Source organism: Enoplosus armatus, chromosome 6 (assembly GCF_043641665.1).
Source record: "Enoplosus armatus isolate fEnoArm2 chromosome 6, fEnoArm2.hap1, whole genome shotgun sequence".
In the NCBI taxonomy this organism is placed as follows: domain Eukaryota; kingdom Metazoa; phylum Chordata; class Actinopteri; order Centrarchiformes; family Enoplosidae; genus Enoplosus; species Enoplosus armatus.
Window position 1 is genome coordinate 20,010,499 of NC_092185.1, and position 19,910 is coordinate 20,030,408.

At 40.0% G+C, this 19,910-nt stretch overlaps 2 protein-coding genes across 2 annotated transcripts; one reads left to right on the forward strand and one right to left on the reverse strand.

The window, feature by feature from the left end:
* The first annotated feature begins 4,407 nt into the window (after window positions 1-4,407).
* Window positions 4,408-8,170, forward strand: LOC139286545 (protein FAM180A-like). The gene is made up of 3 exons (XM_070907374.1): window positions 4,408-4,486; window positions 7,637-7,734; window positions 7,841-8,170. The coding sequence occupies exons 1-3, from the start codon at window positions 4,408-4,410 to the stop codon at window positions 8,168-8,170; spliced, it is 507 nt and encodes a 168-aa protein (XP_070763475.1).
* A 795-nt stretch (window positions 8,171-8,965) lies between these two features.
* On the reverse strand, window positions 8,966-18,439 carry slc23a4 (solute carrier family 23 member 4). The gene is made up of 12 exons (XM_070907373.1): window positions 18,392-18,439; window positions 17,505-17,645; window positions 16,948-17,105; window positions 14,835-14,994; window positions 12,948-13,129; window positions 11,425-11,545; window positions 11,130-11,286; window positions 10,765-11,018; window positions 10,435-10,599; window positions 10,227-10,335; window positions 10,022-10,117; window positions 8,966-9,222 (listed from the first exon to the last, which is right to left on the reverse strand). The coding sequence occupies exons 1-12, from the start codon at window positions 18,437-18,439 to the stop codon at window positions 8,966-8,968; spliced, it is 1,848 nt and encodes a 615-aa protein (XP_070763474.1).
* Window positions 18,440-19,910: the final 1,471 nt, after the last annotated feature.

Consider the following 19,910-nt stretch of genomic DNA (forward strand, 5'->3'; position numbering starts at 1 on the left):
GTTAGTACATAAATACTCAGATTTCCACCATCTGTAATTTATTTCCACACAAAGAGCTGTTTAACCTATTTTTTTCTTTCTTGCTCAGTATGCTTTTGTGTCTCCTTAAAACCCAAGAGAGACAGAATACCGTCAGAGCACATTTAGTCTCATCGTTCTGGAACAATGCAGTTACTGTCTTGATGTCCTGATAGGGCTGGATATTTGTTGCAACTTAAACCCAAAATACAAAAACACAGGTCATTTGTCAAAGTATGGTAACTGTGTTCAGCCCAGAATCCAAAGTCTGTTCAGTTCCCACAAACCTATTTTTGGTTGCGATTTGGATGCAGACTGTCCTGGAAAGTCACGTTCCGACTGCAGTCTGTGGGGATTTTGAACTTCTCCATGCAGCTAATTACAGTCATGGCTATGCTCTTATGTTCTGTGTCTATGAGGAACAGATGGACAATGGGTTTGACAGTCTGACTCGGTGAAGCGTTACTTTGCCAGCAGAAGATCTGGTCAGGGAGAGCGTCCCAGGAGTCAAAAATTATGAGAAGTTAGTATCATTTTAAAAGCAGGAGGGTGGCTGAACGGATCATAAACTGGGTTTGGCCCAAAGACAGCAGCATACAATACAACTGCATAGTGCTGACAGATGGTCTGTGAAAAAGCTGGGATGTCTGCAGTACCAGGCTGTGAAGTGGCAACTGCCCAGGGTGAGTGTGGAAGCTGTGCACAGTATCTCCAAACTCTGGCAGAGAAAATGCTGTGGCGCTAATATGAAATTTAAAAAGAAAAACTAGGACAGCACTCCAATTTGACTTTTTAATATTGCCACATGGACATTTCGGGGCAAGACGCCCTTCTTCAGCATGTATTCTGGCAATTTCACCATCAATATACACAGGTGGGGTTAATTATAGATGACCGCAAGCAGCACAACTAGTACATCCCTACAGGGGGAGCCACAATATGGCATTTATACATATGATATATGGCCAAGAGAGGCATTCAAAGTTCAAGTGGAATTTTAGACCCAAAATCAGTTAAAAATGTATGATGCACATTCACATCAGTAACACATTTCCCAATTTATCTTATTAGTGCTTATAAAGTAGAAGAAACTTAACTAAAAACTTTGATTTAGGATTTTGATTGAGGCAGGCCACAGAGAGTTAATGCAGATTAATACTGCCATCTATTGGAGAAGTATAGCTATTACAGCTTTTAGGGGCTTTCTTGAAATGGTCAAGGCATATCCTTTTATTCTATATGCTGTACCATGTTTTTAGTCCAATTTTGACATAAGAATATTTGTAAATATTTTGTGTCACACAAAGTCTGATTAATTACTAATAACATTTACATTCAGACTCTGTGCCTTCATTAATGTTTCCTTATAGAGTGAAATATATTCATGTACTATAGCTATCCTTACAGACTGACACCAGCATTTTAGTATTTGTAGTTGGGGGGCTTGTGACATACAGATTTTAAAAAGCATGGTAAAAAAACAGGTCGAAACTGAGATTATTTTAGAGGTTATTCTCTCAGTCTTGGCCACGTTTTCACAGGCTGTATACGACTCCTTATGACAAGTAAAACTGAACTTCATTAACATTTTCTAAGATTTGTTGTAATTGTCTCCCATTATGGTATCCCTGAACGTCTTTCAAGAATGAACCATCTAATGTTAGTTTTCTGTAAAAGTCATATACTACTTAAGTACTTGGACAATCATTGTAAAGATGATCCAAAAAATCCTATGTGTTATGACTCAAATTGTGATTTTTAAACCACTGAGGTTTTGTCTCATGTTTCCCACAGCAGACATTTTGACTCGTGATAGAAGGAGAAGCACAGGTGTTACTAATAACATTAATGATGTCTCTGTTCCATTTAAGGCCACTTAACCATGTAAGTGAGCCAGCATGCACAATACTATGGCCCTGACACGGGCACACCAAATGGAATGCAGCCATAATTAACGTTATTGGTTACACCTGTGTGTGACGCATTGACGTGCCGGCAATGAGAAAGGCCTGCGCCGTGTCCGAAGCCACTCACTGGTTCACTCATCCGCTGTGGAAGAAGTATTTAGATCCTTTATTTCAGTAAAAGTAGCAACACCACTATATAAAAATACTCCATTACAAGTCAACAGTAGCAAATCATTTTAGTACTTCAAGTATCAAATGTAGTAAAAGTTATATAATACTAGTAGTAAAAATACTGGTTATGCAGAAAAAGGGCCCCTGTCAGTGTTACATTATTTTATATTATAATACAGAATTTTAATAACTGATGCATTTACGTGTAAGCACCATTTTAATGTTGCAGCTGGTCAAGGTGAAGCTAATTTGATTTGCTATTTGGCGCCTTAATCTCCAGCAATGAATCATATTTTATAAGCTGATCACAGGTCTTGTATATACAATGTTAATCTGTAGAGTAACTACAGCTGCCAGAAAAGTATATATTTGCCTCTGTAGTGTGGTGGAGTGGAGTGGCAAAGTGGAAAAGTAGAAGGGCAAATGTAAACAACATTTAGTAAATAGTCACTATTGCCTTAACACTAAAGAGCTTATTCTTTAAAGCTTACTTATGAATCACCATCATGATAAGTGGAGTCAGCAAGTGCAAAGATTCAGTAGGAGTCAGAACTATGTGGACACTTTTCCTTTCTGTTGTGTAACAACTGCTGTCAGTCCACAGGCATGTCCTGCCCTCCTGTCTTACATTATTCTAGTCAGCGCTGCCAATTAGCTTTTTGTTAAGGAAGAGGTTCAAGTCCGACATTATACACATGGAGCCTCAGTGATCACAATAACCGACCCATTATCATTGACCAGGTGATCATCAGTTTTTATTTAATAGAATCTACCACAGGGCTCCATCCACCTCTGAGTGACTCACTAAGTACACCAATTTAAGAAAGGAAATGATTTGGGGAAAAGCCTAGAATAACGTTTTTATTCAATTTGCCCATTGAAAGAATAATATGTTTGTTCAAGTTCTTGAGCTGTAGTTCTTGGAGGTTTCGCAGAGGCCACAGCTCTGTTGCCAGTTTCAGCACAGTCTGGGTCTGCATTCCTCTGCAGCAGCACGACTGCCACATCTTAGTCTGAGATGCAGCTTTGTCCGATTCTGAAACACATCTGAGTTCCTGAGGGCTGCATGTATGGAAATGACCTCTAGAAAATGTAGCTATGTGCTGTGCTCACATGTTGGCGTCAGTGTGGAAGCCGAAACGAAATAAATGAATGTTGCTCAAACAAATAAAAGTTATTTTATATGGTTGCACTTCTGGTAACTGGTCCTAAGGCTTGTGGAGAAGGTGAACTGTGCCAAGCCGTGAACAAAGTCTTTCTTTGTGGTTTCTGCATATGTTTTCTGTCCAGAACTTGGGGGAGCGTGCATTGTATAATTAGAAATAATCACTTAGCTGAGTTTCATGTTCATGGAGTGTGAACTTTCCACATTTGTCCTCCAGAGGAACACAAACCGAGCTGGTTGCCGGTGGTCATCCTGGCACCTGCACATATGCTCCGACCCGCTGGGGGACCATGCTGTTGGTAAAAACAAGGCTAACTTTGACTTTACAGGTACACATACACACCTCCAAGAGGACAATAAACTCTCACTGATCAGTTCTGTAACCCACAAATAGAGGCCAAGAATAATCACAGACGGTTTAAAAGAAAACAACAACATATGTGTGCAACAGACACAAAATGTTTCACATGAGAAGCTGCTTCCAAGGCTGAACAGACTGTAAGCGACAATAACAGATAGAATAATGTATACAGGACTCCAGGGTTTGCTGGATATACTAAATAACTATATATAACCATTCAAATTTAAAAGGCGTATGAGTTGCATTAAAAAACAGCTGGGAATTTTAAGTTTTGACTTAGAAAGGACTGAGGCACATGAAGTTAGTCCTGTACGAGGCGCTCAGATGATGAAGAGGAATACTTTTCAAAGACAATGAATATAAGAAATATAAACCCCCAAAGAGAAATGCTGCTGCTAGAGATGAAAACGACGATGATGACAGGACAAGGACAATGAAGTGTCACTAACATACACCTGTAAAAGGTGAAAGCAGAAGGATTTAAAAATGACTGTGTCTGTGAACCTGATGACAACCAGCTGAAAGCAGTAAAAGAGTCGGCTTGTGAGGCGCAGAGAAAGAAAGAAAGAGAGGGAGAGGGATCAGATGTGGAGGGGAGGGGGAGAGAAAACACAGTCCCGAGGAGAGACGGAGAGAGAGAACACAAGAGATGAAGAAGGTGTACAGTCCAATGTTATGTGAGGCTGCAGATGTACAGTGAAGAGAAGAGAAGAAATGCACCAGAAGGGCACCTCTGTCCAGCCCTAGTTACATGCAACTAACATTGTAAGAGAGATCAGGCCACCATGCTGCCCTGGAGGATGGCCATCGTTGGTCTTTTCTACTGCTGCATCAAAACAGGTGTCACGCGATGTCGGACTAAAGGTAAGACTTGAACTGAAGCTCAGTATTTTAATGCAGAATGGTAAACAGTTTTTGTATCTGCAAAAGAACACTTAGCAACAGTGTTAATATTAATTGAAAAACTGCTTTTGTTTCTTTGCATGTGAGTCTGGACTACAGGAGAATTTATGACAACACAACGCTTTGTCAATTGTTTATTCTGTGTTAGTAGATCTTTGATTCAGTCTTGGCTGTGCTCCTTGGTCCTTGGTTTAGCTGAACTGTAATATTAAACCAGAAGTCACAGTCATCCTCATCTTTTTATTTTCTTTCCAAACTCTGAAGTTTTTACTAAAAACAAATTAACAAAATACTGCACAAGCATATTTTGGTAACAGGAATGACCTCATTATGTGTATTGGACATGAGAACATATTTGTCCAGACATTTTACTGCACTCCTCCTCCATGCATGAAAAGCCATCCCTCCTCCATGCCAATCTTCTTTTTCACAACAATACTAAGACTAACACCTTTACATTTAATAGAGGAGAATACAATACAGTACAGTACAAAAAATACAACAGGAAATAATTTCCATCTCATACACATTTGGAGGCTACATACTGTGTCTTTCAAGTTACGGCACATTTCACTTTCATTCTCATCAGCTACTCGGTTCAGATGTCATCTGCACCTGGTTCTAATATGAAGACAATGGGAGGGTCCTAAAATGATCTGAGAGAGGAAACTCATATTCCTCAAGTGAATGAAAAGCATACTGCGGAGATATTCAGACCAGCTCTGGTCAGGGAATTCCTTTTGTCTCATCAGGTGGGATCTTTTGTTATTTGGTTCTATCACTCACTGAAAAAACACTGCAGACATGAGATGATTGCGGTATAACAATTCTGATGGTTGAATTTTCTGGTTTTGGCAATGGACACTTCTCCATTTACAGGAAGTACGAGTCAAAATTCAAGAATGAAATCCATGCAGCAATAAGAAGCACTTCATCATAAAAAACTGGAGTCATCAGAAGCACATATTTGGCCTCTGTTAATGGAGTTAAGGGTTCAGATGGTAAACATATGAGCTCTGTGTGCAGTTTACTGATGTGTGTGATTTTTGGGTTGGTCCAAGTTTTCCAAACAAGCTCCAAGTTGCTCCCATATTTAAACACACTACAATGCATTTGATGGACACAACTGGATTCCTTGAATTTTTGGGGTAAGCAAAAATGTTGAAATGGTATCAGTGAGTATTTCATAGGTACGTTTTGAGGACTCACCAAAAAGAGAAAGCAATCCTGATAAATAGTGCCAGCCCTATTGAACTAAACATTACGACTGACTTGTGTGGATTATTTGATCCTGCAGAAGTCTATTAAAATATCATCATCTTGTAGCACTTGCTGAGCCTGACATAAACAAGTCGATGGCAAGGAGTGAAAGAGTTGGCAGTTGGGTAATTGACTCTGGCTTAGACATTTGATGGATTTCTTCTGTGTGTTTCCAAACTTCTCTCTCACTCACTTTATCTCACAAATGATAAATACTGTATGAGCTGGTCACAATGTCTTTACTCCAGACAAAACTGATCAGGTTTAATGTTTTCGATTGCACTGCTGTAAGTTAGACAGATGACATCAAACAACAAAGTCCAGTTCAGTCTCTAACGGTATCAGTCACTCTACCCCTGTTTCCAACTCTGCATGACAGAGTGGCTCTCTGTCTGTCTGTCTGTATTTATGTCTGTATGATTTCATCTTTTCTTAATTTTTCTCCCTTCCATCTGTTCTCCTTTTCATCTACCCTACATTGTTACCTGGAGCTTATCCTTTATACCATATGAAATGTAAACTGCCTGAGCTGCAGACTTTACTCACATTAATAAAACCAGCCAGCAAAGAATGTTGGAGATACTGGGCAGTAAGTGGAAACAGTGGCCTGAATCTCTTTCTGGTCTCAATTACTTTCCGTCTGTCCCCTCTTTCTTTGCCTTTTAGCCATGCTAGTGGCATGGCTCGATAGATGGCAATGTTGGTGGGTCCACCATTTTTTTTCCTAGACTGAAACCTCTCATCAACTATTGAATGGATTGCCATGACATTTTGTACAGACATTCATGTTCCCCAGAGGATGAATCCCTCCAACTTCGGTCATCTGCTGACTTTTCCTCTATTGCCACCATGAGGATTTTCACTTATCCAGTGAAATATCTCAACATCTACTTGATAGATTGGTGCCAAATTTGGCAAAGACAGTCATGGTCCCCCGACAATCAATCCTAATGGCTGTGGTGATCCCCTGACTTTTCCTGTTACCCATGAAGAGTCTGACCAAACCTCATGGATGTATTGAACTGGATACCAGAAGATGGCGCAGATACCTTCAAAATGTATGACATTCCCATCATCATGCCTCAGATGCACTGTCTTGCAATGTGTTTAGTGCTAATTAACAAATTTTAAACTAGATCTCTTTTTAGCTGTTTCACCACCACCCACAATGTATTTTTTCCAGCTGTGAGTAGCTCCTCCATTTCCTTTTCCACTGCGAACAAACTACACACCAAAAGTCATATGACTGCATCGTATTCAAGGAATGTCTATTCAAATGTATAATGGTAATACTGCCTCATGCTCCGATCATAAACAAGTAAGGGGAAAGGTTTTCGCCAGTGAGTTTTCTTTGATGCTTTGTTGTGGTTGTTAACCTGGTCTAAATCATGGGTCTAAGGAATGCCGTGAGAATGAGGCTGAAATGCTAAGCCCATACACTGCATGTCAAAGTCATCTGGAGTCTGTTGTATTAGCCGTGTGTTACTCCGCCTTTGATTCTTCTGCTGCCTTTGAAGTTTGAGATCACGTCTCATCGCCTGCAGAGAGAAGTCATCTGTAAGGTCAGATACTGAGAGTGTTTGAAAAGCACAGTGTGCATATCATAGATTAAGTGCAGTATGTCGAGGTGTGAGCCCGATTAACCCGAGTCTCACATGTGCCAGAACATCAGTGCCCCCGCATAACCTGTCTTTAATGGTACAGTTTAGAGCTTGTTATATGCATGTCACAGGGAAGAGGCCTTTTGGATCCACACCAGTAAATCACAAGACAAAAACATGATGAAACCTGAAAGGTCCTTGCTTTTCTACCACCTGTCATTCTCACTCTCGGCCTTTCTTTACCCACTAGCTCTATTCCCAGCTGCAAGCAGAATAAAAAGAGGGGTGGCAAATGTGGTAAACCCCACCTTCCACAACTCCTTTGATGATGTTCATCTATTATTTGAGGTGAGACAAATATATCCATAAATAAGTGTTTGAAGTATAAAACCAGCAAATAAACCTCACTAATTAACACTGATAGTGTCCTCTTCTTTTTCTATTCGTCTACTAGATCCTCCTGACTGGGATACACTTTGAGGCCAATGGAGAGTTTTCAGTGCAAGAAGCCGAGCTGGCGTCCCTCCGCAAGACAAGACAGCTGGAAGTCATCTGTGAGGAGATCATTCCCAGGAAGCTAACAGACATATTTAGGCTCATCTCCGCCCTTTCAAATCATATTGGTCACCTGCATCAGGACGATTTTGAGCGCACCCTGTTGACCTTGGCATACACCGCCCAGCAGATGGTCAATTCCACTAATGAACACCAACGAGATGTGTGGGCAGAGTCTTTTGTTGGTTTGTACAAAGCCATCAAGCAGGATCTGACAGGGACAAACTGAACGGAAACTGGTGTTGCTACACAATGGCTCCATGTTGGCGCTTAATATGCACATAAGAAAAACCACAGAGATCAGTGGGTAGTCTTGATTTGTGCATTGAGGAAACGCTGCATCGTGTTTGCTGGCTGGCTAAGAAGAGCTTGGGAGAAAAGTCCTGTCAGAAACTGTTGCCACAAAAAAGTCAAGTGCATGGACTGATGATGACAAAATGATCATTGTTGACTGTCACAGCAAAGATTAAAACATGAGGTACTGTAGACACATGAAAATATACATTGGATGTATATGCTGAATGCTGCAACAAACATCATGGATCTACATACATCCACATGTCTTTTCAGTGTTTGTTCAGTAGCACCTGGTTGTGATCGCATTCTAAGACTGATGAGATCAAAGAAAGTAAATAAAACATGCAACAAAAGAAATCATTTATACTCAACACTGTTATGCTCTGAGAATACAAATGACTGTACAGAAAAGGTTTATATATATATATATTTCTCAATGTCAGCTTTATATTATTAATAATTTACAAAAAAACGACCTACCTTCTACCTCTAACTGCCTTTAGGTACCTAACTGCCTCCCTAAAGGAAGTCAATATATTAATCTCGTGCAAGATGTCATTTGCATATGTCACTCGAGAGGTCATGTGAAATACTTTGCACCATGTTATTACAGTACAGTGTCTTTAAGAAAGGACAAGAGGTCCAAACTGAGCTGCCTCGGATGGTAAGGTTTTTGGAAAATCCCCCAAATTGCATTGTGATGTGAGTACACAACACACAGAGCGACTCAAACAACGACCTGCGAAGGCTCTCGATGTCCCAGTGGCTGCTTAGGCTCCAGGGCATTAGTATCTGCTCCGCATCCATCCAGGGAGCTGGGCACACCAGGAGGGCAGAAAGGTATGTACCGGAGCCAGGAGGAAGAAGACAAGTAAGAGCTGATGCCAAAGGGAAGGTTGTAGACTTCTCCGCTCTCCAGTGTGTTGCTGGAGTCATCCTCATGAGCCTTGTTCCAGGCGAGGATGCCTCGTTCATGCTTTGATCCTGTTGGACACGTGTTAAATGTGTTAAACCATACTATTATGGACTACTGAAGGAATGAGATCACTGCCTTGTGTTATTTTCTGACTTAGCTTGCTCGTTTGTTTCAACACTTGTGTTCTTATAGTCTTTGATCACTTAGTGGAAATCCCGTCTCATTTCCTCTACCCAGTTGAGTCTTACAGTACTCAGCAATGAAGGAAGTTGAAATGAAAGAAGTTGCTACAGTATAAGTTCACCAGGCCTAGCACCCCACCCCCCACCCCCCAAAAAAACCCAGTTACTTATATAAATCAACAAAGCAACATTGATTTTGACATGTGATAACACTTTTTTCTATAATCTAGAGTTGGTGTATAACTATCAAGTGACGAGTCTCAGCCTATTTGCTGAACCTCTGCAAACTATAGTAACCCTTGACCCCAATTTAATGGCCAGTGTTTCCCTATTGTAACCTTATTTCTTAATCTAACCCAAGCCCCTTGATTAACCAAACATCTATCCCCCCACTACACTCAGCAGTCAGTCACTTACAGTGACTTGATGGAAGACAAGCATCATCTTGTAAATGAATGAGGTGTAACCCTTCAGTATTTTGCCTTATACTGACTCTTCCCATGACGTTGCTGGGTCTCTGGTCAAATTACCAAGATTACATATTGCATATTTTTACAATGTGATTTTGCTACGATGATAATATGATGAGATATAGATGAGAATTTAGATTACTTTTACTACAATTTAAACATAATAATACGACTGAATTAAATAAACAAATCATTTTATTAAATGTAAAAAATACCTGGAATTGTGTTGTCCAGTATGAAGCCAAAGAAACCTCCTACAAACATACTGGTCGTCAGAAGTACCTGCAGTACCTGGTCGAGTTCAACCACACCTGAACACAACACATTGAAAACAGTTAAATCTAAGTTAAGATAATCGAGTAAAAGTGTGATGCTTTTTATGAGAAACACAGATTATATAGTGAAATTTTATTCATGCACCTGAAGCAATACTTTTGGGGTTCTTTATTATCCAGTTAGGAATGACCAGACCAGAGAACATGGAGAAGCCAAAAATAAAGATGTTTCGAGACGAATTCATATCCGCGTACTGGAAATGTGAAGGAGAAAATGTAACTATTTTCATGAACTAATTATGGCTACATAAAACGCAATTTTGCCAAAATGCTTGAGGTTTTAGAGTGTATACCTGCAGATTAGAAACTCCTGCTGCAGAGATGACGCCAAACATAACCATGAACATCCCTCCTATCACGGGTGAGGGGATAGTGGTGAATATAGCGGCCACTTTACCAAACACACCCATGACAACCATCAAGACTCCGCTGGCTACTATCACCATGCGACTGCCAACCTGCCAAAAGAAAAGAAAGAAAAAGACACGGCTTCTTTTGAAACTGCCTGTATAAGTACAACATCAATATAACCTAAGAGAAAAAATGCTTGTCTACAGATTAGTCCATTTGAGTAAAGAGCTTCCAGATAAACTTCTTAGCCTATCCATAGAGGTTTATCTTACCTTTGTAATACCGAGGGCTCCGACATTTTCGCTGTATGAAGTGGTACCATTTCCTGTACCCCAGGCTCCAGCCAGCAGACAGCCCAGTCCCTCAATGCCAATACCCCTGTTGATAGCATGTTTGGGGGGAGGTGGAGCCCCAGACAGCCTGGCACAAGCGTGGTAGTCCCCTACAGACTCTATCATGGAAGAAATCACACCAGCCAAGATGCCAACCACCCCTGCCAGGCTCACAGTCGGAATCCCCCACTGACCTGTTTGGATTCAAACATCAGGAAACAGAGAATGAGATGGTATGTGTAGTCTGCAACTTTTTTTTTTATCACTAAAAAGTCACTTCAGATGATAGTTTGATAACCTCTTACCTGGGTATGGAAAAGTGAGCCAAGGTGTTTGGCTCATAACATCTCCTTTTAGATCAGTGCGGGCCAGATAACCATACCGGTCTGCTTCAGAAGGAAGTACATTGTAGATTGTCAAAATGTAGCAGATGAGCCAAGACAAAGAGATTCCAAGCAGAACCTGAGGACACAGAGAAAAAGAAGTCACCTTTGTTGTCTTGTCAAGTCGTCTAAAGACTAAATGCATAATTTATTTAACATATCTCAAACTAAAAGACAATTACTGGCAAACACGAAAGACAAGTTGTTTGATACATACAGGGAGAATCTGAAAGATGTGGACACGGGAGGTGTGCAGTTTTTTATCCTTGCTGTATGTAGGAAAGGGTACAGGCATGTGACGGAGGTACTGTGAGAAAAGGATGATCAGTGCTGTGGTCCTGTGTGAGACAGGGACAAAGAAATTGATTCACAATATAAAATTTACAGTGTTAGATATGAGTAGGACTGCACTACTTTGTAGCTAAGTCTAGCTCTGACCAACATAAAGCAAAGCAGAGCAACAGGTTCTTTGGCAAGGAACTTTTAATAGGCTTTGTTGCCCTGCCGAGAGATTAAGACTTTACACAGATTTCAAGTCTCTTATCATTTTTAAAAACTTGCCTGCACTGTAGGCAGGAGATCAAGCAGATACAACATAACCTATAAGACACATTTGTTTGATAAATGTATTAAACTGGCATGAACTCCTTTTTACAGAGGGTGCCATGCCATTGTTCCGACAGACCATTATTCGGAAACCCCAATAATCCAAAAAATGTCCCATTGGAACAAAAGCCCAAGACCAAATTTGTTCAATAGCCCATTATCCCGCAAACAAGCGCCCATTGTTCCGAAGGCCCATTGCTCTGAAAAAACACATTCTCTCTGCAGTTGTTAGTTCAGTGACTGCTTTAGATATTAGAGAGTTTTAAGTATTGGCTCATACTCAACCCTACAGTATCAACAGCCAATGAAATGAACTGGTTGGCTGATCAATTAAAAACTAATGGGTATACGCACCAAAGTGAACCCAAAAATTATTTAGTATCTTGTATAGAGGCTCTTGTTTGAAATTGGTGTTTATACCACGAGGAACAAGATTCAGAAAGCTTGCAAACACATGGAGCCAGAGTTCTTGTCTGATGGAAATGTTTAATCATCAAATCTTTCAAAAGATCGCGCCCATAGATCACGAGATGAGACCAGAGCCCTCTATTAAAAACAAATAATACAATAGTGATTTCAAAGGCAAAACGTTATTGCCTTTAGCCAGAGCCTTTAATTATACAGTATACTATTATTAAAATCTCTCTTTATCTCTTTATCAAATTAAATACAATATTTACAATACAATACAATTTTGTTTTGTTGTGGGATTGGCGCTATATAAATAAAATTGAACTGAACAAAATTTAATAGCACAGATCAGACCTATGGGAGGGCATCTGGCATTTATTGGTGTAGTCAGGAAAGTGTTTTAAAAAATACCTCACCATGTATTTTGTTTTTGTTTTTGATTCAGCACCATGGACAGGGCCGGCAGTCACTGAACTAACAACTGCAGGGAGAGTCTGTATTTTCAGAGCGATGGGCGTTTGTTTTCGCGATAATAGGCTATCGGTCAAATGGGATTTCGGTCCAATTCTTTTAAAATTCAAAAATAATATAATGGCAGACATGAAATACTGTAGGCTATTATAGACTATACTATAATACTGTACACATTTTTGCATTTGCATTTTGTACTGTAGCAGAATGATCCCAAACCCTATAAAGACACTGTTTGGGTATTGTACCCACATGGCAGAGATGCCCCAGTGGTTGCCAGCACTGGTACCAGCTGAGTCAAACAGGGACAGTCCAATGAGAGAGATGGTGGGAGCGATGGTGAGAGGTCCAATGAAGCGCATGAAGAGGCCGATGAGGCCAGAGAAACCAACAAACACCTGGAAGAGGGAGCCCACCATAATGGATCCCTGCAGCTGAATACAAACACAAGTAAGATGATAAAATGTGGCATCACTCTTATTACAAAGGTATTTACCAGAAACAAGCATAACAGTTATTATCCTTCTAAAGAATATATTATTGTCACATTACTGTTACCATATGTAAATTACACCTTGGTTTAAACAGTCGTTCATAACAGTGGAACTGTTCAGGCTGTAAAGTAACTAAGTACATTTACTCAAGTACTTTTTTGAGGTACTTGTATTTGAGTAATTCCATGTTATCCTGGTTTATCCTTGTAGTCCGCTAAAATTTTTACTTTTTACTCTACTACTTATTATAGCTTTAGTTGCTAGTTACTTTTCAGATTCAAATTATCAATACAAAATATAATCAGCAAATACATGATGATGTATTATTGTAGTTTAAGCTACCCAGCAGTATATAAAGTAGTTTGAATTGAATCCACCTTTGCTGGCTGCATCATTTCAGTGACCATAATCCAATAATATAACAGATATTACCAGATTTTACCTTTATATTTTTACATGTTTATTGTCAGCACCATCAGACCACAGCAAATTCCTTGTAATGTATGTTACTTGGCAATAAACAGTTTCTGATTCTGATTCTGATTCCGATTCTGATTCTGATTCTGAAATGGGTCATTCTGCATAATGACTAATTGCAATTTACATTTGCATTGCAGAGGCAGTGAAGGGTGCCTATCTCATTTAATTACACGACAAGTTACACTGATGTCTCAAAATTGACGGTATATTGAGTTAAATAGCAATCCAAGGCCCATATAATAAAACCACCTAGCTACATAACCTCAACAGTCACAACAACTGCAGCTCTGCATTGTTATGTTTTAACACGTGGGAGCAAAGGTTGAAGCTACCATGAAACGTGAACATAATATTACCATTACACAGCAATCAAACAATGGCTACTTTTGTGCAGCTCAAGGGTCTGTTTGTCCCAGCCCAGGCACCAGGACTGATACAAATGCTAATTTAATACGCTCATCATTTGATTTCCATGGGACAGTCTTTTTGTAAGACAACACTGTGACACAGAGTATTTGACGTGCTCCCTGTGTGCATAAAACCTCAAACCCAGTCTGCACACATAGCCTAATGAGCTGCTAATGCTGCACCAGCTACTTAAACCATTAAAGTGTTGTGTTGCCTGGACACCAGGTTGACAAGAGCGGTGACACCAAAGCATTAAAGTGGCAGGCCGTAAATCCAAAACAATGACCTCAATGTTAAAACTCTTTGTGGAGATGAGCGGAACTGCAGACTTGAGTGATCATTTTCTGTTTGTGTGTCACTACAAGTGACACCTTATTGGTTATATAAAAATATGGATTAGTGCAGCTGTAATTTATGATGATACAAGTTGTCTTTGCCTGGTTCAGAGTGTGTTTGGAGTATGCTTTTATGTCACAATGAGCTTGTTTGTTTCCTCTATAGCGTGCCAAAAAGAGCAATTTCACAGTTGTCTGGTTTTGGAGAGAGGTCAACAAAAAAAGACTGAAAGAAGGAAAAAGAGAGATTGTGGTGACATGTTGACAATGACTATTTGTATGTCAGATTTTCAAATGGCTTTTACACTTGAAAAACACCATTCAGGTTCAAAATTGTCGAGTGGCCCTTTACATGTGAACAAAATGCAATTTACAGAAGATGATCTTGTTCCAGCTGAGTTGTGATTTGACGGTTTACTTACTGCTCTCATTCGACTCTGCCACACCTCTGTGAAGTCCGTGGAGGAGGTGTTGACAAGGCTGGCATTTTGGGTCCAAGCAGGACATGTCCACTCTGGCATGGACAGCATTGCCATGGAAGGTGCCAGCAATGTGAATGTACCACCTTGGAGGATGGGCAATCTGGAAATTAAGATGTCAAAGAGACATCAGAGAAGGGAGCCAGACAGATATGACATCAGGATAGGAGCATTTCTAGACAGGTTATACACCATCAGAAATCATCATGTCAGATGTTGTGCAAGACATTTTGGTACTTTAAAAAAAGCAGCAAAAAGGTTACATTTGCTTGAAGTGTAGTGGCTCCTCTTAAGTCCACCTCAAGAGCCTCTGTATCTACAGTCCCTGTTTTTTCTCTCACACGTGAAAAACGGGTTGATTTTAACCACGTGCAGGTGGAGAGAGTGAGTCTAATTAGGTTAACTGTTGTACTAGAGGTTAACTGAGTTCAGGTCATCTGCTGTGTCGTCATTATGCTGCTTACTTCACTGTCAACAAGTCCCATCAGACCGTAGCGGACGCAGAACTTAAGACTTTCCAGTGCACCACGCACAACAGTTTCTCACAGCAAGTCAGAATAGTCAGAAGTATTTTTGTGGAAAACATGGAAAACTTGAGGGAATAGTAAAGACACAAAGCTACCCAACATCTTTTGTCGGGAGTTTATATTGTTTTCATTCTAAGGGACACAAATAATTAGCATTGTTTTCTTTTGGCTTCTCTGGAACAGTGTGCAATTACATATACTGATTATTTTTCCTTATAGCTGACCTCCAGGTATTTGGAGAGAGAGACAAGAAAGCATCAGTGGTGCTAAGCCAGGGGAATGTGGATTTAGCAAGAACTAGATTCCAAACATAATAAGATGGAAATTCCTTTCCTAATCCTACTGTGGCACTGATATTCAGCCAGGCTGAGTCTGCACAAGCATGACACAAGTTCAGAGCAACAAAACATGGTTTAAGTTTGTAGTTCTCCAAAACAAATGGGCCATTCCATCATTTCAAGTCTCAGGGGATCCTTCACATTGAGTAGCCTTATCACTATGTGAAGGGAGTGCTGCTGTGCTTGTTTTTTTCTTTTGGCTACTGTCGTGGCAAACAGACAACCTGTTGAGTCTAGTTTGGCTGAGATACATAGCAATTAAATACTTTGTCTCTTATTTCAAGTGATTATTTATAGCTTGCGAGCCTCCGTGTACACTTGTTGGCCGGAGAAGATGCACACGAGACTGAGGAGAAATTAGATACATTGCAGCTTATCAACAAGGTCACCCCATCCCCATCTGTACCCCTCCTCCTCAGTCTTCACCTGGCAACAGTTGTCATGCAGTTGATATGCAAATTGTGCTAAATACTTTTACACAGACACACGCAGAGGGAAGCCTAACACTTCTCCAGGCATTTATTCTTAAACGATGTCATTACAGTTTCACAACTATCACTCTTACTTACTATACTTACATTATGTTCTGGCAGCCACAAGCACATGAGCATTTTAACACAAGAATTCCCATAACACCACTCTGTTCTGGCATCCACAGGGAAGAAGTTGTACCCTATCGTATCATATTCTATTGCACTGAATGGTATTGTACTGCATCGTATCATATTGTATGTATATACTGTGCATGTATTTGATACCTAAATAGAAATAGTGTGGCAAGATTACAAATACAATTAGGTAACATTTATTATAACAGTAAGGTATCTCAAGGCTGTGCCCACTAACACAGTAGACTATCCTATTGTTCGTGGCTGCACACTAACTATGGCAGGCCTCACAGTTCAAAAGAGGTTAAGAGGGAAGGCTGAGAGGTTGCTCTGTTCTGCTTGTTTAATCAGAAGGAGCAGCATGGTTAATTCCACTTCAGCGCACCCTGATGTAATGTGTTAATGCATGAACCGACACAAGATGGAAAAAAGCACTGAGCAGATCTATCTTATCCAGTGAATGAATGTAAATATCCTGATATTAGAAACAGACATATATTGTCTACAACCATCTCTATTTAAACACCCCAGCATTCTACAAACATCATCCTGCCCATGAACTACTTCTCCTTTACTTACTTACCTAATGCCGAAGGTAACTTGCAACAGGGTGCAAATACCAGAGACGAAGAAGATGGTACTGATGAGATGGCTCTGTGTGACGCCGTCATTCTGCAGACACAGCCCCTGAGACAAGATTAACGGGATGGCGATGATGCCTCCAAATGCAGTCAAACAGTGCTGAGAGATCAAAAACGGAGAAAATGTCAAGAGATTGAGTTTATGTTTGATGTACAAACATGAGGAAAAATGTATTCTTTTCTGTGCTGTGGGGGAATAATCTGCTTTAGGTAGAGGCTAAACCATCATGTTACATGTTTGCAGCACACTGAACATCACTGTATAAGTCCCCTACCTATAAAGTCTGTGGACTACATGTACACTTGGTATAACCTGTGGTGGAAGCTGTAAAAATGGAAATTGTAATGGTAGATGGTGTAACCAACTGTGAAGAAAGCATCAAACTGAAGCTCTCATGTGACAGTGTGGTCATGTTTGTGTTGTCACAAAGGCTCTTAATCAGGAAAAGACTGGAGACTCATCGTCAAACATGACCTTCAAACCCTTTTGCTGACGTACCTGAATGCCTAAAAGGATGCACAGGTACCAGGGAGGTACATCTGTTACGCAATATGCTAGCTTGTTGTTGTCTCCCTCCATGGATGTGTCCATTTCTTCTCTGTGTTTTGTGTCAGGTAGGTCACAAAAGCGCCCTTCAAGCTTCAATTAGCCAGACAAAAAAAAGGCAGAGGTCAATAGAAGACACATATTAGCTAACGAATTAATCTTGTTGAAAGTGGATCAACTGAAGGGTGGGGGTTTTTTATATATACAATAATTTTTATTTTATTTCTGTCTTCCTTTGCTCATCTGTTTATGTATCTCTGTTTGAACAAATATACAACTGGACATGTTTATACTTTCAGATGCTGTGTAAATATGATGTGATGTTGCAAAAATGTATTTCCATTTATTTTGCAAAAGTCCAGATAAAGTATCATTGCTTTTGGATACAGTTAAGATTTGGACTGGAACCACAAAAAAGTCTGTGTCTGTTTCTCTGACTAAACAGCGCGTCACTCTTTTCAATAATGTGATTTTAAGCATGGAGGAGCAAGAATGTAAACAAGTACATTCACACGTATCCATGGCGCTACTTTGTTAGCTATTCTATCTGATGTCAATGATTTACTGACCATAACATCCAGTTTCTACTGTGGTACTAAAATACATTATTATACAGTTCAGTGACTGGAGGAGGGATAAATCACCTACTAATACTTAAACATACAATCCGGATGTGTTCACGTTCACACAATTTTAAAGTAAATCACAGGATTTTCACGTAGTTATTTACAGGTAGAAATCAACTAAATGTTTTAAATTGTTTAAACTTTATAATCATCAGAAATAGCTTCAAAAGAAAAATTTCAAAACATTGTAGAAAATTAAGTAAGAGTACTTACTGCAAATGCATAGTTGTCAAGACCATTACTTTCCTTTTCTGGAGCCATGTCAGCTTCAGCCTATAGGCTCAGGTGATGGTCGTCTGAGGCCGAAAACAAAACAGAAAAGTAAAAAAAAAAAAAAAAGCATTAGTGAGAGGGGGAGGGAACATCGAGAGAGGGCTGGAGAGTCTGTTAGAGAAGGGAGAGAGCCGGGAGGTGGGTGTCCGGGTGGGGAGAGGTGGGGAGTTTGGTAAGAAGGAGTGGAGTTCATACATGAGACTGTTGAGCTTGCTGATTGAAATGAGTCCCACCAGCAGCTCATGTGAACCCTATTACAACAGTAACAGCAGCTGACCAGCCAGCATCTGGCAGGCAGGAGATGCCCTTTCAGACAGAGTACGACATTTCTTTCTCTGTTTCTCTCTTTGCTTTCTTTAAGCTCATAGCAACAGTACCATAAACGAGCATAAACAAGATATAATTCCTTCAGAGTGGACAACAGGTTTCTTTAGCCGAGGGAGCAATACTAATAGTTTGCTCTGACACAGTCAAGGCAAATTTCTGTAGGGTAGTCTTCAGGGCATAGCTCAATTATGTCTTGCCCTTTCCAGCCTATTTTCCTTCTAATTTTAACACCAAATATTTCGTTTTGGGTAGCCTTCATAACTATCACATGTTGTCAAACTGTCACATGGTACAAAGCTGTTATTGATGATGGGTAAATGTCCAGTAAATGCTAACTTCATTTCCTAATTTACCGTACAGCTCTATTTCCCTTAAAAGGATATTAGAGTAAATTAAATTATTAGTCTGAATTAAGAGTTTGATAGCAGCCTGCATCTACTTAATTAAGAAGGTCCTAAAGAGGGCGTTCATTATTTGGCAGCAGAGGAAGCTCAGATTCTCACACTGCTGGAATCTGCATGTGGGTGTATTTTCACCTCCTCTGTTCATCGGCATCTTCACCTTCAACATTCTTTAAAAATGAGTTTTACCACACTTACAACTTATAGTAGAAATAGTAGAACATGCACAATTCTGCATGCTCACGATGTCAATGCTAACATGCTATAATGTTTGCCATGTTCATCATTTCTGGCACAAAGTGCAGCTGGTGTGGACGGAAATGCCTTCAGCTTTCCAAATTTAGTCATCAACCAAGGTACTGGACAAATAAAAAGTTAGACCTGATGGTGCCGCTATATGAAAACTTATTACAATTCATCCTGAGGGAGACATGAAATGTGTCATGGCAGTCCATTTAATCGTTTTTCACTCAAAACCACATGGTGGCACTATAGAGGAACAGTCAGAGGATCACCACAGTCAGCAGGCTTCATCGTCTGGGGACCATGAATGTTGGTACAAAATGTCATGGCAACCCATTCAATAGTTATGAAGATATTTCAGTCTGGACCAAAGAAAAACAGAAACTAATGAGCCTTTGAGACCTTCATATTGTAAGAACTTAAAACTTAAACTCATAATTATCTAACATTTGGTGATTTAAAACCTTTTGGTTTTAAGTTAGCTACAG

What these genes read in the sequence shown, in the direction of transcription:
- LOC139286545 (XM_070907374.1), top strand. Translation starts at nt 4,408, where the DNA reads ATGCTGCCCTGGAGGATGGCCATCGTTGGTCTTTTCTACTGCTGCATC. An exon ending in CACGCGATGTCGGACTAAAG is followed by an intron (nt 4,487 to 7,636) that starts GTAAGACTTGAA and finishes TTTACCCACTAG; the next exon opens with CTCTATTCCCAGCTGCAAGC. An exon ending in ATGTTCATCTATTATTTGAG is followed by an intron (nt 7,735 to 7,840) that starts GTGAGACAAATA and finishes TTCGTCTACTAG; the next exon opens with ATCCTCCTGACTGGGATACA.
- slc23a4 (XM_070907373.1), bottom strand. Translation starts at nt 18,439, where the DNA reads ATGGCTCCAGAAAAGGAAAGTAATGGTCTTGACAACTATGCATTTGCA. An exon ending in GCTCACTTTTCCATACCCAG is followed by an intron (nt 11,019 to 11,129) that starts GTAAGAGGTTAT and finishes GAATCCAAACAG; the next exon opens with GTCAGTGGGGGATTCCGACT. An exon ending in ACTGGACAACACAATTCCAG is followed by an intron (nt 9,223 to 10,021) that starts GTATTTTTTACA and finishes CGTGTCCAACAG; the next exon opens with GATCAAAGCATGAACGAGGC.